We start from the raw sequence: 27,996 nt of genomic DNA, 5'->3' as shown, positions 1-27,996 counted from the left end.
GGAGGGTTGGTGAGAGGGAGGGGGCGGTCTTACGGCCATCAATCACCAAGCCCATCACCAATGGCCGTCTACCTTACACACGCGTGACCCTCGCCCCGTTGCAGCCAATGGCACTGGGCGTCTCGGGCACCTCCACACTGACTGGCTTGGCCTCTCAGCGGTGGCGGCAAGTGGCGTGCGAGCGAGCCAAGCAAGCCCAGCGAGTACACGCAGACAACACAGACACCACACGCTCAGTGAACACCACGCACAGTGCACACCACGCACGCGACATCCCAGCAGCGCGCGGTTGTTGTCGTTGTGGTGGTTACATCGCTGCGGTCGGCATCCGAAGCGTGGGTTGGGAGAGGGGGGTGTGGGATTGCGGGCGCCGTCGTTGAAACTGTTTCGAACGATCGTCCAGGATAACAACAACAACAACAAGAAGAAGCAGCAGCAGCAGAAAACAAAATGTCGTACAATTACGTGGTGACGGCGCACAAGCCGACGGCTGTGAACGCGTGCGTCACGGGTAAGCGGGAAGGCGGCCACCACCAACACCACCACCAACACCACCACCTCCATCCTCATCTACGAAGGCCGCGATGGGGCCCCATCTAGACACGTGGGGGGGGGGGGGTCGTGGTTATCGATGTCATCGACTGCTGCTTGGTGAATGTCTGCCTCCGTCTCCCGACAAGAGCCACTGGCCGCTGTTTAACTGCACGTGGTCAATCCGCATGAAGCCTCTGGTGGTGGAGATGGCTTCTCTCGGAGACATCCATCCACCTCGTGGCATTCATCATCACCTCGTGTGTGTTCCAACGTTGCTCTCCAAACAGACAAACTCAACGTTCGTTAATTGACATTGCCACCCTCCCCACCGTACAGTTTTATCGACCATTGCAACTAAATTGTGAGCCAGACATCTCGATTGTTGCCTCCAATGCTCGAAGTTTACAATTGCAATACATCACGGTCACCCTTTGCTGCTAGCAAAGTGTCTGGATAGAGGATGGGGCCCACGCACCCGTTTGCTTTGGCCTGTGAAATGCATCGTGTGTGGTTAAATATTCAGCGAGTTCATGAAACAGGCCCTCTCGGAATCATTCAAATCGTATATTGATCGGTAGGATTTGTGCTTTACGCCGTCTTATTAACCACGATTGTCTCCTGAATTGAACTGTATTGTCATTGCTGTGGGAGGTTAGCCAGCAGCTTTGGGAAGTGTTCTGTATATGCGGTGGCGAAATTGGCTGTGTAAATGTGGGGTTTAATGGGGATACCAAATGCAGAACAACACGCAGAGATATGTTGTCCTCCATGAGACCCCAATGGCATTTATAACCGTGCAGTGAGTGGTGAGGCCATTGGTCGTCCTAGCATGCATATCCAAAGACTGAGATGGGCATTTCGTGGGTTCCAATGGGACAATTTACAATTGTTGTGGAGTGCTGGGGTAAGCACGGCATTACTCAATCGCAGATTAGTAACCATTAGGCCACTAGCATACCACAAACTGTACAGGACTTAAATAAAACACAAAACACCGCACTTGTATCCTTTATTTAACCAGGAGATGAAATCGACACGGTATATTGTGCATCGTTTACAAGGGCGACCGAGGTAAATTCACAATATTAACATCTCTCTGGCTCATTGCTCCAAAACAACCCCCATCAGTTGGCATTGAACCACATAATTCAATCTAAAAACATGCTTTTTGAATCGTGCACTTTTCCCTGATCTTCGCTGTAGGGAATTACTTTCTTCTGCGGATCTCTGCCAAAGCAGGGTTCCCGATTAAGAGGTTACCCGGACATAACGTGGGTTGTTATTTGTAACTGATGCCACGGTGTGCAGGTCACTTCACCTCCGCAGAGGACCTGAACCTCCTCATTGCCAAGAACACCCGGTTAGAGATCTACGTGGTGACTCCCGAAGGCCTGCGGGCCGTCAAGGAGGTCGGCATGTACGGGAAGATTTCCGTCATGGAGCTCTTCCGGCCACAAGTGAGAAATCCTTTTGATTTAAAGCTTTCGTGACTGCAGCGATTCATTTTCTTGGTTCTTTCGGTAAATTCACGTAGAAGGGAAACAATAAAAGAATAAAAATATCAAAAATACTATTCTCATGACGTTTCGACTGCAACACAAGCAATCGTCATCAGGTGTGAAATTGTCTTGCTGTGGATTTCACACCTGATGATGATTGCTTGTGTTGCAGTCGAAACGTCGTGAGAATTGTATTGTTTTATATATTTTTTATTTTATTGTTTCCCTTATACGTGACTTTACCGAAAGAACCAAGAATATGAGAAATCCTTGATGCATAATAGGTTGGACATCTGGGTTATGAGGTTCAATCGCTATGCCAACGAATGTGTTCTGATACAGTGCCGTATCATATCCATTATAGTTGCATGGAGGAGCTGCGGTAGAGTCGTTGTAAATAAGATGAAGCAGATGTGTTCTTGTGGTGAAAAGTCGTTGTAAATAAGATGAAGCAGATGTGTTCTTGTGGTGAAAAGTTGCGATTAAAATTTTAGTGAAAGATGTTCAAACTATAGGGATTTATGGAAGATTTTTTTCACGATTTGTATGGGGACACCTGAATTCGTGCATTGCCAGACAGCGGATGGAGTCAATCAAGAACTGTAAAAAACTGACATTACTCGTAAGCATGTGAGCTATGGTTCTTTCAATGCGCTGAGCCAGATATGTACAATGATATTATTTTCATGTTGGCGTCACAATGACGAAAGCGTGTTGCTCACGCTTGGGAGTACTTGAAGAAGTGACAGTGCTGTGGTTGAATGTTTCTTTTAGGTGCATGTCTACTGTCTACATGTAAAAAAAACATACTGATGCACACTTATGATGCATTACTCGTGAAGCTACATTTCGGCATTATTGCAGTTGGCTCTTATTTTTATACGCTTGGGAGTACCTGAAGAAGTGACAGTGCTGTGGTTGAATGTTTCTTTTAGGTGCATGTCTACTGTCTACATGTAAAAAAAACATACTGATGCACACTTATGATGCATTACTCGTGAAGCTACATTTCGGCATTATTGCTATTGGCTGTTATTTTTTGAGATGTACAAACCACTTTCCCCTTATTTTGCATCAACCTCAAATCATGAGGGTAAAGTGTATATGGTATCATGGTCACCCTGTAAATTTGGGAAACTTCGACCTTGGAGAATTTTCACCCACACGTTCCTTTTGAGTGTAATTTCTTTCATAATATTAAAAAATACTTTTGTTCATATTGCACCCATAATCTACTGAAACGTCTCAGACCTCAATTTTCTCGCCTAGAGGACTGCCTAATGGTGGCTTGTGCTACACAAGGTGACCACAGCACTGGCCTGCATTTGTCTCCCAGTAGGGGGCGATGTTGCTATTGGTTATGAAGGAATTTTGCATAACGATGAAGCATGTTGTGTGGTCTCCAGGGAGAAAAAAAAGACCTTCTCTTCATCTTGACTGCCAAGTACAACGCATGCATCCTGGAGTACAAACAGGATGGGGATAATGTGGATATCATCACGAGGGCACATGGTAATGTGCAGGTAATAGCACCGCTCCATTACATAAATGCTTGGGAAATCACCATGGAACAGACTAGTTCAGATAAACCACAATGTCACCAATATATACTTTTTAAACACTTGTGGATATACAGGCATCTACTTAAGTTTATACATGCAACAGTCAAAGCTTTCAAAATGGCTTATTTTTACGGTGAAGTATGATGCCAATTCGGAATCTACGAATTACAATGACATTTTATACAGAATGTGTAATGGGAATGATATTGATCATGGCGATGGTGACGATTTGCGATGGCATCAATTACATTGACAAGAATGATGATCGTAATACGATGTGAAGGCAAAGATGGTGTTAATGGTAATGTTTGTCTCTGCAGGACCGTATTGGACGTCCATCAGAAACGGGCATCATTGGCATTGTAGACCCTGAGAGCCGCATGATTGGTCTGCGCCTCTATGATGGCCTATTCAAGGTCATCCCGCTTGACCGGGACAACAAGGAGCTAAAGGCCTTCAACATTCGCTTGGAGGAGCTCATGGTCATCGATGTCAAGTTCCTGTTTGGCTGTGCCGTGCCAACCATTTGCTTCGTCTACCAGGCACGTGGGGCAGCAGGGATCACCTCTTAGCCCTGATCTACCAACTTTTTATTTTATGCGGTGGCTAGGTGGTTAAGAAGCAGCAGAATTTGAGGCAAGCTGCCTGTGATTAACCATATTATCATGTGATGTGAGTTAATGGGCTCAGCCCGGTCACAAATCAACATGATTCTGTGCTTAATTTGACTTAATTCCAGCTCTGAGAATGAAGTACAAGTTTGTATTCATTTTAACTTTCATGCAATGGACATTACTGCCGGTGGCCAAGTGGTAAGGGAATTTTTCCTTGTAACTTGAATCGTACAACAGTCAGATATCATGCTGATGTCTCTGCAAACTCACAAGAATACCTCAGCAACTGCACAAAATCGGATCATCTTTAAACGTTTTAAAATGGATTTGTGTTTGGACACATTCACAGAGTTTTACCCGGTTTAACAAACTAAAACATGATTCTGTCATTGCGCGTTCTGGGAGGAGCAGTCATATAGGATCAGAGAATAATACATTTATAATAAAACTATGTTTAAGCATATGGTTATGATTGTCCCATTATTCCCAAGTGTCCCTTTAGGGTAGAGCCATGTTATAGGCTACCACAAATGCTGCAAGGCCAAATGGCTTTCATCCAAGAGTGAGCAGGCATTGCCTGTGCCAGACCCTGTCCCAGTGGGGTGGGGGAAGGGGATAGGTGAATAACGATCATCAAAATCCTTAATTCCTTAAAGTAATTTCACTTTAACATTACACCCGTGAGTGTTTATGATCCAACAACTTGGTCATGTTATTGCCAGATCATGGAGCCAACTCCCAGTTTTATCCATAAAATTCCAAGTATTGATGGTGATTAGGCATGCTTATGATATTTTCTTGTTGATGGTAGTGAGTGTCGTGTTTTTAGTGATGATCATTATTGTGGTGGTTGTGGTGTCATGATAAAGGACCCCCAAGGTCGGCATGTGAAGACCTATGAGGTGTCTCTTCGAGATAAGGAGTTTAATAAGGGGCCTTGGAAACAGGACAATGTGGATGCTGAAGCTGGGATCGTCATTGCAGGTGAGCTTTGAGTTCCCTTCATCGCATCATTTATGAGCATGAACAAAAGTGACATCATATGTAACATGGCATCATTTTCATTATGAATGGTTGAAACTGGGATATAAACCCAGTACCTCATCTTCATTGGCTCATTACGCCGTCACAGCCATTACGAGCTCACGAAAGCCGACTTTTTGGGTTTTTAATTTCTGACATGTACAGCAATATTTTTTTACAACTTTCTGCACTGATGTTAATTTCTTATTAATTATACATTAACTGGGGTAAAACATACTTATAGGCACATTCGTCACACTTTTTTTTTGTTATGCAACTAACCAAGAGTGTGTTGTATGTGACAGTGCCCCAGCCAATGGGAGGAGCTCTCATTATTGGACAGGAAGCTATCACATACCACAATGGTGACCAGTATCTACCCATCGCTCCTCCTGCCATCAAGGTAAATGTGAATTGTTATAATCAGCTTATCTTAGTCTCAAGGCTTCCTCAGGAGGGTCCTGCATTGGGCTGTTTGACGAATTGCCATTCATATTCTTGGTTTTTTCGGTATTGTTTTATATTTTTATTATTTTATTGTTTCCCTTCTACATGACTTTACCGAAAGAACCAAGAATACGAATTGCCATTAATTAGTTTTCGGAATTTTGGAGGAAACCAGGAGTATTGGGAGAAAACCCACGTGTATGAGGAGGTGACACTCAGCACTGCCACCCCTTGGCTACAACACCTGGCAAGCCTGGTTTGAGACACTTAAGATGTTGAAAGACCCGATTTGACAAATGCATTCAAACATTCAGAGGCCTTCTTCCAACCTGACAATGTTTAGCCTTCATATGAGCCTGAAAGCAATGGAGCCCATGGCACATTTTGGATAAACGGCGCTGCTATAAGCACCATACAGCAACATGGTTACACGACCCCCTTGATGAATTGGTTTTGGTTTACCGTGATGGACTGCTGGTGCTGGTTCCAACCTGGGTTTCTGGCAGGCTGTTTGATTGGTGGAGATTGAAAGTTTATATGTCATGTGTCTTGAGTTTTCATCTGGTGGTCTGGGCTCCACAAACCATAATCTCACAAAAAGTAATCTACCTTCGATGGAATGTTAGTGGGGCTTCCTTCTCTGAAGTCTTCTGAAATGGTTGTTGATGTGATAATACCTCCACTTTGTTGCCCCTAATTTCATAAAAACGAGGGAAATAAGCAAAAATAAATCACTATCACCCTCCTGATAATCTGTTGCATTACTCACCCATGGTGTAGTTCTGTATTTCTGCTTGTGTTATCCTAAGAAGCAATTATGCTTTTCCATCTCCACACCAATTTTTCTCACCATTGCCTTGTCTGGTTCACTCCACCACCAGCAAAGCACTATCGTGTGCCAAAATCGCGTGGACGCCAACGGCTCCCGCTACCTCCTGGGCGACATGGAGGGGCGGCTGTTCATGCTGCTGCTGGAGAGGGATGAGCTCATGGACGGCACGGCCACCGTGCGGGATCTGCGAGTTGAGATGCTCGGGGAGGTGAGCCGGAGACCTCATGTCAAAACTTTGTACTGCTGGTTTTAAGAATTCTGGAGCCCGATTCGGGACAAAGGAGAGCATAGCCTTAACAAAATATGTTTCTATGTGCAATGTTATCGTGTTGCTTTTATTTTATCTGCATACCAGTTCCTCCATACTACACTCGACCTCTCAAAAAATCTCTGACCCATGTATGGTAAGGTGGATAATTGTTAGTGAGTAGGTAAAGGCTACGTTTACAAATTATTGTAAATGAATGTTCATGTAAGGAATGGTTACATAAAAAAACAGTGTTCATCCTTTGGCAGCCCCTGAGGTCGTTGTGAAAATTCCACATTGTTATGGCAGGGCCCAGTCTTTCCACGGAACACTCATTAATTGTTCACGCCCTTTGAAGTAGGATGAGTAGATGGGTTTATCCTTGACAGGGTTTTGAACTCTCAACTCTGAACTACTTCAGAAGTAAACGTGACAAATAAAATACCACAAAAAACATAAAAGTACAGTTGATGGTTACAATTGTGTTAAGGTTGGCATCATTGCGTCTTCTCCCTCAACAGACATCTATTGCCGAATGCCTGACTTACTTGGACAATGGTGTGGTTTACATCGGTTCAAGGCTCGGAGACTCCCAACTGGTTAAGGTAATTGATAAACATTCACATAGTAATGGAGAATGATAGAAGTTTGAGTGCTTGAAAGAGTGATGTGATGCTAATACTTATGCAGCATGAGAATGTGATTGTAGGGATGTCCTAATCTTAAATGTAGCTCTAGTTATGTCGTTTATTTGTGACCATTGCCCTAATTTTCCATAGCCCCTGACCCATTGCATAACTAATCCTAATCCTGACTACAACCATAACTTGAGCCACACATTTAACTGTTCAGAAAATGAATAACGATATATTAAAGTAAACATGATGACGGACGCTTGTGTTGCGCCCGAAACGTCGTGATTTATTTCATTCTATACCTACGTGACTTTACCGAAAGAACCAAAGAGTATGTTATGTTTAGCAATGGGCATTTTGCATGTTCGGGATGAGTTTTTACATTCTTAATATATAAAAAGCCAGAACTCTGATGTCACGCTAACTCTGTAACGCTATCATTAATAATCATCAGTGGGTGACGTCACTCCACATGGAGGACTCCCCCCCCCCCCCTCTCATTAAAAATCATGAGCAGAACATTTTTTTCGTTTGAATATTTAATATTTACTGCAGTACACCCATCCTTGGATGGGCTCTAGGCTATTTCCGATTTACTGCAATACACCCGTCATCGGGGACGGGCTATAGGCTGGTTATATAATAATTTGTCTTCCTACTAACTAAAGTGGCGTCACCTGATGCCACGTGACACTACTTTAGCGGGAAAAGCACGGAAGTTACCGATTATGCGACATCGTTTTCTGTGACGTCATACTTTACGATCAATCTGAAACAAATCTCTTTGGGATCATAAAAAATTTCGAATCTGAAAATCGGGAACACATCCCCTAGTGATCTACATTGAAAGTCCCGAGCAGCCATTGGTGTGACTTGAATATTTTGCACAGCAACAACTTTTGATATGCCAAAATGTGGTGCGAACATTTTACTGAAATAATTTTGCAAAAGCTAGAGGGATGACACGCTAAGCTGACCCTAATCTGGATTTGAACTTGTAGGGTTTGTTGGAGGAGAAAACCACTTCTCCAATGATTTGCATACGATTGAATGTGAGTATTATGAGCATAGGAATCAATTTCAATCAACGAATGAATGCCTAGTTACATGTTTACTGTGTTGTCTGGCTACTGTGTGTTTTAGTTGAATGTTGACAGCAATGAGCAGGGCTCATACGTCACAACCATGGAGACTTTCACCAACCTGGGCCCCATTGTGGACATGTGCGTTGTGGACCTGGAGCGGCAGGGGCAGGGCCAGGTGAGTGCTCAACCATGGCTCGTGTTCTTGCATATGGCATGCACATGTTGCAGCCCCTTTGTCAATGCTCTTCTGGAAGAGAGCCTCTCCCCATGTCATGCTGGTTGTGGTGGTTATTTGACCATGAGTCGCCATGCTTGTTAGTGTGGTTGTTGAAGGCGTAGAGTGAGACATTGTATAGTACAATTCTGGATTTTGCTGCACCGCCATCTGTTGCCCACTACATAGACCGTACAACCCCATTTACAAACGTGTGCATGATGATCACCATCATGCTGCATTTTCTGTCAATTTCGGCTAAATCTTTTGGTCAAAACACCTTCAATAATGTTAGTAAGCAGTTCACAGCAAAGAGCACATTTCATACTCAGAGCCACTGCATCTCTAAACACTTACCTAGTAGGGGCCACATGCCAGAGGAATGTGGTATATCTCCGCATGTCTATGCATGTCAATGTGAATCAATGTGCATTTGCACATGGATCTTTTTTTCTGGCGCCACGGTGGCCAGGTGTTAACTACCTCGCCTGATATACGGGAGGTTGTGGGTTTGATCCCAACCCAGACGCCTGCTGTGTATTGGGAGTTTGCATGTTCTGCCCGTGGTTTCGTGGATTTTGCTCTGGATCCTCCGGATTTCCCTCCCCATTTAGAACATGTCTTTAGAGTATTTGGTTGCTAACACATTCCTGCGGAGGGAGCTGGTAGGAACGTTGGGTTGCTCGGTCAATGGCCAGGGTCAACGGCGGCGTGGTGTATTCCGCAAATATGGCCGACTGTGAGGGCGGGCACAAGCCGGCGTGAGTAGGTTCAACGTTGAGTATTATAAGGGCACCACGGGGTGACCAGCCCCTCCCCACCCAGCCCCATCCCTCCCACCCCCCACCCAGCCCCACCCTCCCCACCCAGCCCCTCCCCACCTTCCCCATCCAGCCTACCAGTAAAATTTCCACCTGATAAGCTACTTCGTTAAGCTATCATTTGTGGCAAGGTCGCTTCTTACCTGCTAAAATATTTGTTTTATTTAGTATAGTATGTTTGCATGTGTGTGTGATCGTGTGCGTGTGTGTGTTTCGTGTGTGCGGAGCAGTTGGTGACATGCTCAGGTGCCTTCAAGGAGGGCTCATTGCGAATAATCCGTAATGGCATTGGAATTCACGAGCATGCCAGCATTGACCTGCCGGGCATTAAGGGTACCGATCCACACCCACAAACTCGTACATGGCATGCTCACACTCCACTTAACCAGACACGCATCTTGGCACACTTGTCCCAATTCAGGATGCTGCTCCACTCGATAGAGCATCTGTGATCTCAATGTAAATGTTCATATTCCGATCAGGATCAGCTATTGTCGTTGTTGCCAATGTCATCATCTCATTGGTGAAAGAGCGACCTCCTATTCAGCAGAGATTAAAGAATTTTAAGGGGAGAACTCCGTAGCCGGTTATCCGATTAGCACGGTTGGCTATGTACGTTGCAAAAGAAGATCAACATACATACAGAGAGTAATAACAAGATCAGATCTGAGAAGTAAATGACGATGTCCTTTTATTTTCTCTCTCCATCTCTAATCCTTGGCCATGGCAGGCTTGTGGCCTCTCCGCTCGGACCCCACACGTGACTTGGATGACATGCTCGTTCTCTCCTTTGTCGGCCAGACACGGTATGACAATTATTTTAAGCAACGAAGGTCATTGTTTTATAGTCGCTTTATTTAGTTACCTTGATCCGCATCCCATAAAGTAGCGAAGGCTCGATCAAGGATTATGGAACAAGACTCAAATTGCTCGCTGTAAAAGCTTAAATAGTTATATAATAACGTCATGACTTGATGCAGATGGCACATGTGGAACAGAATCTGAAGGAAAAAGATTAAGAAAAAATGATCACAAAAAACAACCCTTTGGAGATATGCGTTGTGTTTGACATAAGTTAGTGTGTAATTTAATTTAATGGAAGCTAGTGCGAACACCGAATCAAAAACAGCTTTGATACAAGTTAAAGAACTCTGCTTGGGTACGTGTGTTTTGACGTGCGTTTGCAGAGTGCTCATGTTGAACGGTGAGGAGGTGGAGGAGACCGAGTTGCCCGGTTTCTGTGATGAGCAGCAGACCTTCTACTGCGGAAACGTGGCCAATGAACAGCTCATCCAGGTTTGAGGTTCCCCCACACACTCCTTACCGACTCTGCTACACTTCCATTACCCACACACTGGCAAACATTTTTCCCAAATTAAAAAATACCTTTCCATACATTTCCTCATGCTTAACCGCTTGCGGATTTTTTCATTTATTCCTGGAGGATTTGAAAGGGAACTTGAGAAAATGTATTTGAATGCTTGAACAGTATGAAACACTTCTGTTCAATACCATACCAGCTACACACCCCACACACCATCCACGTACTCACATAAAACATCTACCAACACACTTTCTGATGTCATCACAGGATTTGAACTGGTGCACTTGACATTTGTTCAATGTTGAGGTGAATCTTGTTCCAGCATTTTGTCCATTGTACGTGTGTGCTGCTTCCTTTGGCTGTCACTGTTGTCCGTCTCGACCAGGGCCATCGCCCTTTCAAGCAGTGTACCCTGCCCAAGACCGCTTGCGTTTCTTAACCATCAATCTGGTGTCTTACTACTGATGTAATGTATTCTGCGGAGGTGCAGTGATTAAATAATCACATGTGCTAGATGGATCGACATCTTGGTGAAACCTTCAACCATGAATAGATAATGAGTGATGACATGTGCATGCTTGCTTTCCCCGCCTACACTTTGCTAGATAACCTGTGGATCCGTGAGACTGGTGGACCACAAGTCAAAGGCGCTGGTGAGCGAGTGGAAGGAGCCCAGTGGCAAGAACATCAGTGTGGCCTCCTGCAACTCGGCGCAGGTGGTGTGCGCCGTGGGCCGTATGCTCTTTTACCTGGACATCTCGGCAGGGCAACTCAAGCAAGTCAGGTGATCACAAACCTTGAACGGCAGTGGCCTTGCTCCCCTTTTCTCACTTCGCTATTCACCCTGGCCCCTGACCGGCCCCGCTGGACCAGGCGCCGGCAAACCTGCAGCTCCGGAGTTGAATGCGGCTCTTTAAAGACTCCTTCGTGACGTCGTTTATTCAGTACCGCCATCTCGTATTCACGTGCATTGTGGCTCTTGAAATGTTGATTTTTTTTTTTTACCGAATTCGAACAAAAAAATGGCTCTCTTTAATATTTTTGTTGCCGACTCCCCGCACAGGACGCTCCGGATGCTAATTGCTAATGCTAATGTCAGATCATTAAAGCCCACGTGAAGGATTTCACAATGTGATGACGTTGGCACCTTTGCGTCGTGCTTCTATTTAGCCACTTAGCCTTTGACCAAATCACCCACAATGTGCCCGATCTCATTATTTCTTGGAAGCTAAGCACAGCTGAGCCTTGATGGTGCTTGGATGATGCAGGCATCGATATGAGATCACACCATGAGCATGGTAGACCCTTTTTCCAAGTGGATTAACTTTGAGACAACGTTCTTTATGTATGAGGATAACAAAAAGTGGACACACCAGCGAGCTTTGAGGTAACTTCCTTCGAAATAATGGAGAGGTTTGATAGATTGTTTCAAAATTTAATGGAGTATTTTCTTCCCTCGCCACAGTTCCACCGAGATGGAGCATGAGGTGGCATGTCTCGACATCTCGCCGCTGGGCGATGGGGCCGGCAACTCGACCCTGTGTGCCGTGGGCCTGTGGACGGATATCTCTGCGCGCATCCTGCGTCTGCCCTCGTTCGACACACTGCACAAGGAGATGCTGGGCGGAGGTGGGGCACAGTTAGGCCCCCCCTCGTTCGTTGTTGGACGTATTCTTGAGTGTACACCAGACTATCCCTGAAAGGCGTGGGTGTCGCACATGCAACCCGCAGCTTTGTACGGCAATACAGTGACTTGGTTTTCGGGATGCTCCTATGCTGTCGGTGCACTTGCAATCCAGAGGTCGCCACTTTGAACTCTTTCGGTGCTGCAGTTGAAACAACGGGCAAGTTTCATAATTCCCTCCCACCTCTGTCCACCCAGCAGTATAGATAAGCACACCACCGCCAATTACAGATCGTGTGTGGGTTAAAGTGCAGGTACCTCTTCCAAGGCGTCAGGCCAGCGTTGGAACAGTAGGCCGTATATCTTCTAGAGGGGGTTCTTTAGGGCTGCCCCTAGTGGAGGCACTTCCACCAGCAGTGGTGTAAATAAGAAATTACAGAGCTGCACCTTTACTGTTTGAAGTGACCTCTGTAGACTGTTGTTATACTGGTAGGAACCTCCTGGTTACGCCAGCCCACAGGGGATTATTGTATTCGTTGTGCAGGGAGGGGCTGGATAGAGAGGGAGGGGCTGGGTGGGGAGGGAGGGGCAGGGTGGGGAGGGGCTGGGTGGGGCTGGGTTGTGGCTGGGTGGGGGCTTGGGAGGGGTGGTGCTGGGTGGGGAGGGGCTGGTCACCCCGTGGTGCCCTTATAAAACTCAACGTTTAACCTACTCACGCCGGCTTGTGCCCGCCCTCACAGTCGGGCATATTTGCGGAATACACCACGCCGCCGTTGACCCTGGCCATTGACCGAGCAACCCAACGTTCCTAGCAGCTCCCTCCGCAGGAATGTGTTAATGTTCTGACCCCCCCCTGCTGGACATCTGTGACCAAGAGTTTTACAGCTCATCAGATTCCTCCAGTGTCCATAAATATTCTGATTTTGAACATGGACAGTTGTCTGGACTGTGCCATGTTTTGTTTACTCGACCATCTACCTTGAATTACTGTGTTGCACAATTGTTGATAATTATAAACATGCCATTATCATTCTTTAAACTGTGCCACAGTTTTGTTATGTAATTGGCTGTAGTCCCCTGTGGTTCACGTTTCTTTTACGCTGCTGCCTCTTAAGGTCAACAGAATATAGTGACGCTCTGGCCCCAAGATAAGCAATGTGTTTTCTAAACGATGCGCACTTGCTATGTGGGTTTTCCCGTCGTGATTAATTCACTGCCAAAGCAAGCGGTTTCATCCTTGTGTCATGAGTTGCGTCGGCGTGCTGTGGGTGACTGATTTGTGCGAGGTTTGTTTTGCCGTTCAATTCACTGTGTTGTGCCATCCCATCAGAGATAATCCCTCGCTCGATCCTGATGACAACGTTCGAGGGAGCCCATTACCTGTTGTGTGCACTTGGAGACGGAGCCCTCTTCTACTTCAATCTCAGTGTGGACAGCGGTGAGTGAAGGTCGACGGCTCTGGATCGGTTAGATTAAAGGGGGCCTTTAACTCGCTATCTTTCCTCTCCATTGATGTCCTTTATTCACTGGCATTCTTATGATGCTCTTCTATTCCTTTGCCCCCTTCCCTACCTACTCATTTGTTAGCACTCTCCAAACGTCTTTGCCCTTCTTGCCACCCTTTGCTATTTATGGACCAGGTCGCCAGGTTCACAGCAAACCACTGTGGCGCATATGTATGTTGAACTTCTTTTGCACAGTACGTAGCCAACCACGTCTAATTGGAGGTGCGGTTAGTGCCGTATCCCTTATAATTCCCATCTTGCCCTTCCACTCTCTCATCTCTCTTCTTCCTAAACCGTTTCTAATCAGCACCCTTGCCTTTATTCCTGCTGACTTGTTCCTACTTGACCTTTGACCCCTGCCCCCCATTCCCCCGTGTCGTCCAGGCTACCTGAGCGACAAGAAGAAGGTGACACTGGGCACACAGCCGACGGTGCTGCGCACGTTTAAGTCTCTTTCCACAACCAACGTGTTTGCCTGCTCGGACCGCCCCACCGTCATCTACAGTAGCAACCACAAGCTGGTCTTCTCCAACGTGAACCTTAAGGAGGTCAACTACATGTGCCCCCTCAACTCACAAGGCTACCCTGACAGGTACATCCTTACCAGCGGGAGTTTTCCGTTTGATTTATTTACTAATCACGAACCACCGAGCAAGTTAGAATTGTTTAGTGATGCTGCCTTGGCAGGGGTGTACAAGCACAAAAAATAAACTCAACTCATTCATCAATAACACTGCCTTCAAATAATAAGTGTATAATAGTTTATGTTTTTTGCAATGGCCCTTTAACACAGTGCATAGAGAGGCCAGAAAGGTAAAAACCCTACCTCTCTGGTAACTACTTTACCTATGACAAAATGTTATTGACAGCATGTGTTGAGTTTTGTTTTTAACAAGTTATACTGGTCAATTTATTAATTTGGGAAATTAATTTTGTTAGGTCGATTGCTTACGTTTCATAAGGTATTAAGCAATTATAACAGATTATTTTCTGGTCACTTTCTTGGAAATGCACATCAGAAAAAGATCCTTAGCTGTGCTGATATTTTTCACCTGGAATGATTTGTCCACCTGCTTCAGATTTAAGGGCGCACACTTAAAAACAAACCTTGTATAGCTTGGAAGCGAACAGTTGGACTTGATACAAATGCCATCTTCATACGGGGAGGGGCGAGATATTTCTTCCTCGGACATATTTTGTTGGATCAAAGGTAGCGCTGTGCGTGCATGTGTGTTTGACACTTGTGACATGCGGTTGTGTTTCACTGACAGCTTGGCGCTGGCGAACAACAGCACTCTTACCATTGGCACCATCGATGAGATTCAGAAACTGCACATCCGAACAGTACCACTCAACGAATCTCCCAAGTGAGTCCGTAACCACAGGCTATTAACTCTTGTAACTTGAAAGCTCACTGAGTCTACAAACACACCTCCATCAATGGGATTGCGCGCACGCATACATTGTCTGTGTTTGCACCGATGGGTCTCTGTCGAAACTGAAAACTGTGCACCTTGTCTTCTGTTCGAACACAGGCGCATTTGCTATCAGGAGTCATCGCAATGCTTTGGCATTCTCAGCAGCCGCGTGGAGTTACTCGACCAAAATGGGGGCACCAGCCTCGTGCGACCGAGTGCCAGCACGCAGGTGAGGGCCTCTCCTAGCTCCCTTCCCCAATGTCCGGAACTCGCCGCTACAAGCTGGACATGCATACAAGATGAAGAGGTCATCAAGGCCAATTGCTGATGGTATTGCATCTATGGTTAGCACGGTTGGCTACGTATGGTGGGAAAGAAGTTCAACATACATATAAATACATAAATGCTTCTTTCTCCCACCCGGATTCAACATTGCAGACTTATGGTTCCTTGGAAACATTCTAGAACAAAGAAAACTATTGAAATGTCTAAGATTTAGTTTAGCTTTTCATTGCAATTTTATTTTCAGATTTTGTTCCATTACCTGTTCCTTTTTTTCTTACAATTTCAATTTTTCTTTCAGTCCTGACTTTGTCTGTCAACAGAGAGACCGTGTTTTAAGTATGTAAAACAAGTTAGAATAAATCAACGGTGATTCTTAACGGTAATGTATACGATCTTCCCCAGGCGTTGTCCAACAGCGTAAGCAACAGCAAGCTGTTCTCAAGCAACAGCGCGCAGCACGAGAGTTCGTACGGCGAAGAGACGGAGGTGCACAGCCTGCTCGTCATCGACCAACACACCTTTGAAGGTACCCTGAAGTTTACCTCTCGGTCCATCCTCACCTCCTTTCTCTGCCCCACTATATGTTAACACACCTTTGAAGGTACCCTGAAGTTTACCTCTCCGTCCATCCTCACCTCCTTTTTCTGTCCCACTATACGTTAACACACCTTTGAAGGTACCCTGAAGTTTACCCCTCGGTCCATCCTCACCTCCTTTCTCTGTCCCACTTTTTGTTAACACACCTTTGAAGGTATCCTGAAGTTTACCTCTTGGTCCATCCCCACCTCCTTTCTCTGTCCCACTATATGTTAACACACCTTTGAAGGTATCCTGAAGTTTACCTCTCGATCCATCCTCACCTCCTTTCTCTGTCCCACTATATGTTAACACACCTTTGAAGGTATCCTGAAGTTTACCTCTCGGTCCATCCTCACCTCCTTTCTCTGCCCCACTATACGTTGAAACCCCTCTTGTTGTTTGCATTGGGGTGCCATGAGTGTATCCTTATTATTTGAAACCCCTCTGAGAAAAATAGCTATCCTATTTGGCAAATTAAGTTGGGATTACTCTTAATGGGATTAATTTTCCACTTGGCTGCTTTTTTTTTAAACACCTAATTGGTTAAGTCATTAATGTATAAATGAGTGAGTATAATCGTTGAGTTTTTTTTATTGGGTACAGTAAGAAATTAGAACCATAAGTCAGATCGATATCAACATATTTGAGAAATGGTCATAAAATGTCATGCTGTCGGATGCACTCGGACTCACTTTTTCATCCATGCTCGGATAGTGGTGGGGCATTCATTTTTGCGAATGCATTTGACCATTCACTAACTTCGTAAATATACCATGTTTGCAAAAACAATAGGTAAAATTACACCCTGCTATATGTTGACCTTGCTTGAGTGTTGGTGCTGCCCACCTGTAATGCATTTTCCCTTGGCGCTTGTGCAGTGCTGCATGCGCACCAGTTCCTCCCGAGCGAGTACGCTCTGAGCATCGTGTCGTGCCGTCTGGGGAAGGACCCCACGACGTACTTCGTGGTGGGCACGGCCATGGTGTACCCCGAGGAGGCGGAACCCAAGCAGGGCCGCATCGCCATATTCCACTACACGGACGGTGAGCGTGCGAGCGGTCGTGCGAGTGAGCGCTCCCGGCCACTCGTTGTCAGCTGTGCACAAGTGTGAAGATGTTCAGTGTTGTCACCTTGAAAATGTTTCCACATGCTCAAAATGGTCTTGAGTTGCCCGCAATGGTCTTGAGCAAGATTTGTGCCGGCACCGTTGAATTTTTTTTTTTTTTAAACGAGAGCCCGGAACAGAGTGGCAAGGGGGGGGGGGGGGGTACAGATGTTCCGCGGGCAACAAGCCTGATGCCAGGTGCTCATGGGGCAGGAGAAAGCGAAGCGGTGGCTGGGGTGACTGTTCTACTCACCTAGGGGCAGCGATCGGGTCCCACCGCGTCCAGATGAATCCAGTTTCTAAAGTGCATTCATAGCATCTGTCCACTCGGCAATTACTGCAAAAGTTAAACTCATTTTCAAAAGTACGTGTTGCCTTGTGACCATACGTTGTACAATGCTGGCGTGCGTGTGACGCACATCCGCCTTTTGTATGTTTCAAATACGTTTCATGTTTATTTACATTTTGTGTGGTATGTGATTTGAATGGTCGAATCGTGCGTGTTCATGTGCCGTACGTGTTCACATGTTGCAAGGTGCAATTAGATTTTCCGTGTTGTGTCGATATGTTGCGTGCCGTTTTCTTCTCATGTTGTGTGGCATGTGTTTTTCCTGTGTCGCGTGCGGTGCTTTTTCTTGTGGTGCGTTTATGGGGGGCACCACCGTATGCTTGAGCACGCCACGAGTGCCTGCTGCATGTTGATGCGTTGCTTTTGTGTCGCTGTGCAGGGAAACTGCAGACGGTGGCAGAGAAGGAGGTGAAGGGTGCAGTGTACTCAATGGTTGAGTTCAACGGCAAACTCTTGGCCAGCATCAACAGCACGGTGAGGCCACATCCATGCATAAACATTATCCAAAGAGTATTGACGATGATTTCAAGGACATAGCTCTTATTCGTTGAGTCGTAGCCATGAAGCATGTTTATATTAAACTGTTCTTCAGATTACTTTGGTTTTTGCCTAAATATGGGTTAGGTTTATACACGCGTTGTGATGGTTGCACTCGTTGGGATTGTTAAACCTGTGTTGTTGGGATTGACACGTGTGTAGTTATGGATACACGTGTCTAGCTAGGGGGTCAGGTTTGCCCTTCGTCTCAATGCTCACGTTCGCCGCTGTGCCCGTGTGTGCGTGTTCGAGCGTGCGTGCTTCCCATGCGCTTGATTGCATCTCGCGTTTATTCACTGTTAAGGTGTCATTTTATTAAGGACTTGCGTCTTATCTTGGTGTGGTCTGGGACTGTTTTATTGTTTTTCCGGCCTTGCCCAAGCTTCATAAATCGATCTTATGCAATGAAATAATTTATTACGTATTTGTATTTAGTGACTTGCTTACCTTTTTCTCTATTTTGCACTCCTTTCGTTTGTTTTATTGTTTGCTGTTGGAACTTGCTGACATCCGCCCAAAATGTACATCTGTGAAAAAGAGCTTCATATATTTAATCGGATTCCTCCTCCAGTCTAAATAAAGATTCTGATGATTCACGTTGGTGTGCGATGGACATGCCCTCGCTCTCGTGTGCCACTTGCCCAGGTGCGCCTTTACGAGTGGACGGCGGAGAAGGAGCTGCGCACCGAATGCAACCACTACAACAACATCATGGCCCTGTACCTCAAGACCAAGGGCGACTTCATCCTCGTGGGCGACCTCATGCGCTCCATGCTGCTGCTTGCCTACAAGCCCATGGAGGGTAGCTTCGAGGAAGTGCGTCATCCTACCGGTTCCCCTCCTCCGCACGCATCCACAACACGATTCGTGAATCACCTTGATAACCACTGGTCTACAATTTTTTAGACATCGTCTGCTTCAGAGATGAAATGTGCTGTTTATTATGGATTTTGATGTGCTGAATTCAAATATGACACTTAAAACAACTGATTGGCTACTATTCCCAAGATGTTTAACTTTTTACATTTTACGTCTATGTACATTGTAAACCTAGGTCTTTTCATTTGTTGATGGTTGCTTTACATGATAACTTGTCACTTGTCCTGTTCATGTAACACTTGCAAAATCAGCAAAAGGGTTATATATATATTCAATTGATTATGAAACAAAAGGCAAACAACTATTATGTATATATAAGTACATAGTTTAGTCCTTATTCAGTGTCGACTCAGCGCTTCTTGGCTTGTCTCTTGTATTCATTAAATGGAGCATCTCTCGTCACTGTCCAGCAATAGTCGGCAAGCATTGATGGGCTCCATTTGCCCGGATCGCGTTTCTCCATTGTCGCAATGTCCTGGTGAAATCACTCGCCATTCTCTCACTCACTGCTGCTCAGTTCGGTGGGAAAAAAATCTCGAGGAGAGTGCAAAAAATGTATCTTTAGTGACATTGCAGCCAAGGCTTTTGTATACCTTGAGGTTTTCCACCACCACCAACTCCCTGTAGTTGTCTGCCTTGTTGTTTCTGAGAAAATGTGTTGCCACTAACTTGGAAGGCTTTCCATGCCGTCTTTTCTTTGCCACGAAGTGAACTGTGTCAAATGCATCATCTCGAAGAAGTTCATGAATCTGAGGACCAACAAAGACACCTTCCTTTATCTTAGCTTCACAGAAGTAACAATTGCTGATATGATCTGTTGGCTCTCTCCAAATCATTGGCACTGCAAAAGGCATAGATTTCCTTTTCCTGTTCAACCAGTGGTGAAGATTTGTTGCACAAGTGTTGCAGCATATGTGTGGGGCCCACATCTTGTCCTGATCTCTAATTTTGCAGCCAAAATAATTGTGATAGGCTTTCTTAACCATAGTGGTTATACTGCACTTGTGTGATGCAAAGGTCACTTCACCACAAACATAGCAGAAGTTATCTGTTTTGTTCACACAAATACGAGGCATCTCTGCTCACTTTGGCTAAACAGAAATGTCCCTTTGCAAAATCAAACACTGACAAATAAGTGAGCACGACACTGTATTATTTCTCGAGCTGATATTGTGCAATTTGTTCAGTAGAGGGATATAAGCCTCATTATGATTGCATCATCCATGACTTCTGGGAATAACATGATGCAATTCATATCATGTATGATGCAATACCATGTTCAGATTGCATCATTCATTGTTTTGCTCAAAAAAACCCAGTCATAGATTTTTTTATAGATCCAGTCAAAAATGTATTTTAGTGATTTCTGGTTTAAATTGAGATCTCTTCCCTTTATAACTCGCTTACCCCCCGCCATTCCCAAGCAAAGGGTCGTATCTACTGACCCAGTAGCATATCTTGAAGACTAGAGCCAATTAACCATTTTTAGCATCATTTTCATTCTCAGTGACCCAGAATAAGTAAAGTTGGACTACATTTATTTCAGAATCATTTTGGCTGTAGACCAGTGTCATTATTATTTGAGTACACTGATTACTTGAATTCTCGTTATGTGCTGTGAAGAAGGGACATTGCCAGAAAAATTGCCAAAAATATTTTTCCTTTTAATGCTGTGTTAAGGACGAATGTGTTGGGTTTTTTTTCGATTTTAAATAGATCATGTCATTCTAGGAATTACACTGTGAAACAGGAACATACGGATTGGAACACATACCAAAGTTAAATACGTATTTTGTTTAGCAGTATTTTCACAGGAAACTTTATAAACTTTTGTAGCCCGAGTCAAACCATTGTTTAATATAAGCAGGCAGGGGATTTGACCCCCTTGATACTTTAGTTTTTTGACACGAATGGACAAGTGGATGAGTGCTGATCGGAGAGGTGCAGTGCATAGAATGTCGTTTACAAAAACGTGTCAAACTGTGGGGGAAAATGTTGTCTTTTGCTTTTTCACAGATTGCCCGCGACTTCAACCCCAACTGGATGAGTGCGATAGAGGTGCTTGACGATGACAATTTCCTGGGCGCAGAGAATTCCTACAACCTGTTCGTTTGCCAGAAGGACAGGTAAGCCCTCTACCAACTCTCTGATTTTTTTATGTCATTATTCCTGGGAGAACCTAATGAGGTTGATTCAACAGGATTGAGCACAATATTTATATTTTCATCACAGAGTTTCCAGGCCAGAATTTCACATCCAATAATCAGTGAAACTGCACAATGTTTTGTGTGGGCATTGGACTAAATACGTGTGCAATGTAACCACCGGCTGTCATGGTCGACTTGGAAATATTTGGTGTTACGTAGCATCAAAGTTCTGATTTGTAATCCTTTTTTGATGTGTAAGTTAGAGCTGCTTGTCAATACACTGCTTAATGAAGGCCTCTACACGCTGTGTCAGTAATGGGGGTTGTGTTTGATCACGCTTCACAATTCACTACCCAATGGGCTCTAAGACAGCTGTAAACTAACCGTGATGTTACTACATGTAATCACATAAATGTGGTTACTAGAATTCAAATGCTTGCTTCCATTCATTCACATCCGTATCTCGGTGTGCGCGTGTGCATTTATGTGTCGCGTGCGTGCATTTACCTATGCGCACGTGTGCTTTGCGTACGCCTGCGGATTTGTTTGTGCCTCTACGCATGCACGCGTTGCTATGCGCGCGTGCACGCGTTGCTATGCGCGCGTGCACGTGCTCCTGTGCGCGCGTGCACGCGTTCCTGTGCGCGCGTATACCTGTGCGTTTTCGCCTGTGCGCGTGCGTGCGTTCAGTGCGGCCACGTCCGACGAGGAGAGGCAGCACCTGCAGGAGGTTGGGCAGCTGCACCTCGGCGAGTTCGTCAACGTGTTTTGCCACGGCTCGCTCGTCATGCAGAACCTCGGCGAGAGCTCCACGCCAACGCAGGGCTCCGTGCTCTTCGGCACCGTCAACGGCATGATCGGTGAGCAGAGGTCGCAATCGGGTACCCGATACCCGTACCCTACCCGATACCCGGCTACCCGTACCTGGCTGGGTACGGGTACCCGTTTGCGACCCTGGTGCGGCCGGGTACGGGTAGGCCGTGAGTCACTGGTGAGTAACCGTTTGTCACTCATTTCGGGTAGGGTAGGGTACGGGTAGGGAACGGGTTTCCTTACCCGGGCCGGGTACGGGTACGCATTTGCGACCCTGGTGCGGCCGGGTACGGGTAAGGAATCAAAACCCGTTTGCGACCTCTGTCGGTGAGGTGCCCCCTTCGCCTCTTCCCTCCCTCGCTCGCTCGCCCGTCCTCTCATCACAGTCTAGGGTAGTGTGTGATAACTTTGTAATGTAAGTGACCTTTACCGAGTTAAGCGTCAACGGTCTGCGGCTTGTTTGTACTGATCTTGAGTCCTTTTTTTTTTTACATAAAACATAACACAAATGCCCCTTTGTCAGTGCACTACTAGATGAAGGCCAACCGACGCCATGTTGGCCTTGGTGGCTGTTTGGCCATACTTCACTACACCGGTCAGTGCAGGTTGGTGAACGGAGGGAGCTGGATCCCATTCACCGGGTTCAGAGCGCGCTGTGCGAACTGCTGCGCCATCATTTAAACTGTCACGTGACACCAGAATCAGCTGTGAATAAGTCATTGTTATTCAAACGAGGGTATTTTTACTGAAAAGTTTAACTTTTTTTCTCTTCATATTTCTCTTTTAAAAAGCAGTTGACCAGTAAATCCTACATATTAAAAAAAGTTACTTGGTGTAGGTGTTCTATAACCACATACAGCATTGATGACTGTTGCACTGTTTGCTACCCGATCAGCGGGAGTCGAAGGTGGAAGTTTACATTGCTCCGACCTACCAAAGAGCCCTGCATTTTGCAGTTCTGCTAATTCTCAAATGTGTATTGATCCCTACATTTTTCCAAGCACTTTCCAGTATATTGGTGTTGCCCTTAAACGAATTTCCTAACTCTGCTCAAAACCTCTGCCATAAGAAACGTCTGGGCATACTCTAAATTTCAAGTGCAGTGTCATGTGGAACACCCGAGTGAGCGAACAGGCACGCTTGTGTGTGTGTGTGCATGTCTGCCTGCGTGGCTGGTGGCTGTTTGTTTAAATGCTGTGTGTGTAGCAAGTTGTGGAAATGTTTGCCAACCTGCACTTGTTTGCACAGGGCTGGTGACGTCACTGTCGGAGGGCTTGTTCACGTTGCTGCAGGACATGCAGGGCCGCCTCACCAAGGTCATCAAGAGCGTGGGCAAAATCGAGCACTCCTTATATCCTTGAGAGGTTGACGTATTCGCAGCCGCTGTGCACTTTACTATACAACTTGGAAGTTTTTTTTTTATCACTTTCCAAAAAAGGTTGAATGCATTACCTCTCTCTGTCTGGCTGTCTGTAGCGAGGGGTCACAAGATAACTCTTGTAACGATGATCCAATATAAATTTAACTTTGGTATAACTTTCTGTTGCTAATGTAGACTTACCCGATTGAAAACTGACTAAGTTGATCAAAGGGTTGTCCAGAACGTGTAGATGCAAACCAGAGCCACATGGACTTTACAAATATGTAAAGTCCATGTGGCTTTTCAGTTTTTATCTTTTTTTTTCCTTGTATCAATATTACATTGACCTGGTCAGGTAGTGGACATGGATTGTTACCATAAGTGTTTAAAGAAGCCGGCTGACAGATACTGGAGAACTCCATGAGAAGTCAGGCATGCATTGCAAGACATTTTTTTATATTATGACATTCTTAGGCAAAAAAAGCCAACCAACTAATTTTGAAACTGTCATGGCTATTATCAACTTAATAATGTACAATTAACAACATACAGTGGTTCTTAACCTGGGTTCGATCGAACCCCAGGGGTTCGGTGAGTCAGTCTCAGGGGTTCGGCGGAGGATAAGACACACACCCGACTCATGATTGTGCACCAGTAAAACATATACCTATGTTTTGAATTTGAAAAAATCATATTTAATTTTTCCAATTAAGAAGGGTTCGGTGAATGCGCATATGAAACAGGTGGGGTTCAGTACCTCCAAAAAGGTTAAGAACCACTGCACCAAGAGAAGGGGGAGGGAGTTGCGTCATTGGCACTGCGAAGTCTAACATTCCGAGGCTCGGGAAGACGCCTGAATGCCGGTTGCCTCGGATTTGTTCTCGTCCTTAATGCCGGCCCTGCACCTGGAGATCGTTCCACAATGAGCGAAAGACAGAAGCAGCGACGGGTTTCGTGGATGGGGACCTCATCGAGAGTTTCCTGGACCTTAGCCGCCCCAAGATGCAAGAAGTGGTGGCCGGGCTGCAGGTGAGAGGAGAGGGCCGGTGGCACTGCAGATGTATTTAGAGCCTGTGTTGGGCCAGAGCCAGAAATACCGCGACCACCGATGATGATATTTTAATTCGTAAGCACAAGTGAGAGAAAAGTGTTAGGTTGGTGAGCGAGTTGGCGTAAGGAACCGCGAGTGGTGTGCGCGATGTTTCGGCGTTTGTGTTTCAGATGCGGGAATCTTAGTAGTTGGTGGGGGGGGGGGAGTGTGAGAGAGCGAGTTGGCGAGCTATTTTCATTTTCCGTGCGTTGTCAGATTGACGACGGGAGCGGCATGAAGAGGGAAGCGACGGTGGACGACCTGATCAAGACTGTGGAGGAGCTCACGCGAATCCACTGAGCAGCGGGCATCTTCCACTGCACATGCTGTCCCAAACATCAGTAGCCCTTCATTGACCCCCCCTCCCCCCCGAAGACATAGGATTTACCCTATTTTGCCTGAAATAGTTTTTCCTTTGTTAATTTTACCCACAGCTACCCTGCATTGTTTCTCTTTACCTTCCCTTTCCCCAACTTGTGTTCCGTTGTCGACAATTTGCTTTCACTCACCACACACACGTAATGCTCTTTCAACCACTTCCCTTTTCTGAATGATTCCTGTTATCGAGACGGCGATGAACACTGTCGTGCTTGTACTGTGCCACACCCCCGCCTCGCTCATCTGTACATTTGGACAACAGGAAGCATGGCCCTTGTTTCAGAGGAAGTGGTTTCTTTGTTATTTAACTGCTCAGGAGGGGCTGCCCATCTGCATGGGCACCCACTTATAATAAAATATTCAGTTATGCCTCTTGCTGCCCAACTGTCTAGTTAACCCAAACTTAACAATGTTTGTTGCCCAGCTCTGCCTCGTTTTATCAAAAGCCCAGCTACACCACGACCCAATCATGTCTACATTTATCCAAAACTCCAGCCACCAATTTAGCCAATCAATCAGTTGTATCAATCGCGCAGCTTTCCGCTTACTCGAATGTCTCATCCTGTCGCTCAAACATCCAACTATCCAGTTTAACAGCTTTTCAATCACCAAAACATCCAGCGACCCATTTATCTTAACAGGCAGATATTCGGTTATAAAGCTGCATCGTACCCAAGACTTATATTTCTCAGCAAGCAACCCTGTTACCTGATATCCAGCTGCCCAAACTGTAAAAAGTAAAATTCATGACCATCTTCCAAAGGCCTCTTGGGCCACTGTTTCCCCAGCAGCTCTTGTTCGCAAAAAAATAACTACAAATGTCGATTTTTATTTGCTAATGACACACAGTTGATATTGATGCAGCTGCTGCAGAAACAGATGGATCCAGAAATATGTTTGGATGATGGATCTGATGTTATTTTGTTGTGATGGGTGTATACATTTTACGCTAACTTGTTACTGAAATACAACCCACCTTAGCATATAATGTACAGTTTTGCTATACTGCCCTGAATACCCCAATGTTGCTGAGTTGCCTTTACCTTTTACAAGAGCAATTTTATCAATTTAAGAGGCCATTCCATGCTGATGAGACACAAAAAGTCAAAACTTGTCTAGTTGACTGCGTGAAAAAAAATCCTGATGGATATCATCAGTCCTGCGATCCTAAAGTTGATTTCACTTCATTGGCAATTAAATAACCCCTCGTTTGTATATTTTCCACAATCTGCCAATATGGTTAACCAACCTACCCGTTCTTCCAATAAATAGCCTGCTACCAGTTGCTGCCTGAGAAAAATACACCTTGCCACCGTTAAGCCGTGCTTTATGACGGTGAAACGTTGAAAGTGCGATACGGGTTTTCCAGTTACCCTTCAGGACACGGCGCAGCCACTAACCATCTCCCTGGTCTATATACTAGTTGCAAAACTTTAAAGAGCCAGCAAGCCATCATATACGTTTTCACTTTTATAAATATGACGTGCGGCCTGCTTGTATGATCAGACGGCTTTGCCTGTACGCTCACTGGCACAAGCCAAGGCTGCTGAGAGGGGGGGCAGGTTCTGAGCACTTGGCGAATCTACTCTGCGCGCTCACCTCCACACACACGCCCTTTTGCTCATTGGCATAGTACAACACAGGACACTATTCTCCCAACACAAGAGGCCAGTCTTTTCTCCCATGTCGCAAGAATTAATGCTGCACACAAACAAGTGGCGAGTGACGTTTGTTTTTGACCAAGGAGTTGTATTAGAATGACGCTACCTTGGTCTGCAGTCTGCTTGTCTGAAATCGTGTACCTCATGTTTTCCAACACTATTGTGGGTTTTGCTGACTACGGGGGTTCTTTAAGGATCGTTTATTTGCTTCGTCGCATGAATTGCAGCACAATTGGGACATTGACATTTTAAGAAAATTACTCCTCCCTTTGCTCATAACCTGTAAATATTTAGAACAGTAAACTACTTGTTTGGTTATTGCTAGCATTGACCCAGATCATCGCCACCACGCCGGATCTTTAAAATGTGCGCACCACCTTTTTGGTCATTTGTGTTTAATGAACTCGCCGGTCTCCACCATCGGAATGTGGAATTGCAACCACTGACTCAGGATCATTCATGGGGATGAGTTCCAAGACATTAGTCATATGTTAGATGTAGCTGTGTTAATTCATTGCACACTGCATACCATTCATGAAAGTAACATGTACGAAACGTTCACGAATGATATGTGCAAATATTTGAGTTGATGACAAAACCGTTTTTTTGGAAAGGGACTTCACAGTGCATCTAAAACTCATTTCTAGTGTCAATAAAGTTATGTAAATCTGGTTAAACGCGAGCGCGTACCTACAAGATTATAAGACGCGTCCCCCAATGCTTGATTTAAAATACAGGGAAGTCAAATGTCCTCAAATCCCAAGTATGATACATCCCAACACTAACTGTCACGCACACAGGAACCACAATTTAAGACTGAATCCCACACCTGTTCGGGCCCAATCTTCTATTGTGTATACTCTGGTTCTTTCGGTAAAGTCACGAAGGTAGAAAAAATAATAGATGACGACGTTTCGATCGCCTGATGACGGTTGCTTGCGTTACGATCGAAACGTCGTGTTCTATTATTTTTTCTATCTTCGTGACTTTACCGAAAGAACCAAAGAGTATGGATTCCTGCAGTCACGAAAGCTTCAAATCAAGATTCAATTGTGCAGTTATGCAATCTTAATGTCAAGTTAATTCTAGTCTCGTGTCCACCCGAAACGTACGATAGTTCCCGTACGAGATTGAAACACCCTTACTCCAAATCTCAATTTTCAGCACACACCCTCGGCCAAGTCCAAAATATCTCGTCACTAGTCAAAATCCTATAATATTAAGTCGGTCTTATTTTCGTCAGTTTTTTTTCTATCATAGGACAACTTTAAGCTTTACCCGTAAAGTTTTTAAGGTCCTAATACCCTCCCACTGCCATTTACACAACATAAAAAACACGATCAATGTAAATATGAAAACAAAAATACCCAGTGTTTTATAGTTTTTGCTTGCATTAATCTTGAATAAATTGCAGTTTATCTTTACTGTC

The 27,996-nt window shown here is 45.2% G+C and overlaps 1 protein-coding gene across 3 annotated transcripts; it reads left to right on the top strand.

Moving 5' to 3' along the window:
• The first annotated feature begins 61 nt into the window (after positions 1-61).
• On the top strand, positions 62-27,996 carry DDB1 (damage specific DNA binding protein 1). 3 transcript variants are annotated; one of them, XM_078594209.1, is made up of 29 exons: positions 73-203; positions 404-511; positions 1,843-1,991; positions 3,440-3,556; positions 3,916-4,137; positions 5,079-5,193; positions 5,538-5,635; positions 6,561-6,719; positions 7,280-7,363; positions 8,395-8,445; positions 8,537-8,653; positions 9,744-9,846; positions 10,244-10,319; positions 10,701-10,809; positions 11,443-11,621; positions 12,303-12,466; positions 13,792-13,899; positions 14,351-14,558; positions 15,238-15,333; positions 15,502-15,613; positions 16,072-16,195; positions 17,127-17,291; positions 18,082-18,176; positions 18,885-19,055; positions 21,135-21,244; positions 21,956-22,125; positions 23,327-23,429; positions 24,344-24,467; positions 24,745-27,996. In XM_078594209.1, the coding sequence occupies exons 2-29, from the start codon at positions 451-453 to the stop codon at positions 24,826-24,828; spliced, it is 3,474 nt and encodes a 1,157-aa protein (XP_078450335.1). In that variant the 5' UTR covers positions 73-203; positions 404-450; the 3' UTR covers positions 24,829-27,996. The 3 variants fall into 3 exon arrangements, with proteins under 3 accessions (XP_078450334.1, XP_078450336.1, XP_078450335.1); XM_078594208.1 differs by having other exon boundaries at positions 62-511; XM_078594210.1 differs by lacking the exon at positions 8,395-8,445 and having other exon boundaries at positions 62-511.

This window comes from Lampetra planeri, chromosome 5, assembly GCF_965212315.1.
Source record: "Lampetra planeri chromosome 5, kcLamPlan1.2.h2, whole genome shotgun sequence".
Taxonomy (NCBI): domain Eukaryota; kingdom Metazoa; phylum Chordata; class Hyperoartia; order Petromyzontiformes; family Petromyzontidae; genus Lampetra; species Lampetra planeri.
This window is presented reverse-complemented; position numbering and strand designations above follow the sequence as displayed.

Excerpts from the sequence above, each read along its gene's own strand:
- DDB1 (XM_078594208.1), top strand. The coding sequence starts at position 451 with ATGTCGTACAATTACGTGGTGACGGCGCACAAGCCGACGGCTGTGAAC. Across the intron at positions 5,636-6,560 it reads TCGCTCCTCCTGCCATCAAG|CAAAGCACTATCGTGTGCCA; the intron begins GTAAATGTGAAT and ends CTCCACCACCAG. Across the intron at positions 15,334-15,501 it reads CCACTCAACGAATCTCCCAA|GCGCATTTGCTATCAGGAGT; the intron begins GTGAGTCCGTAA and ends GTTCGAACACAG.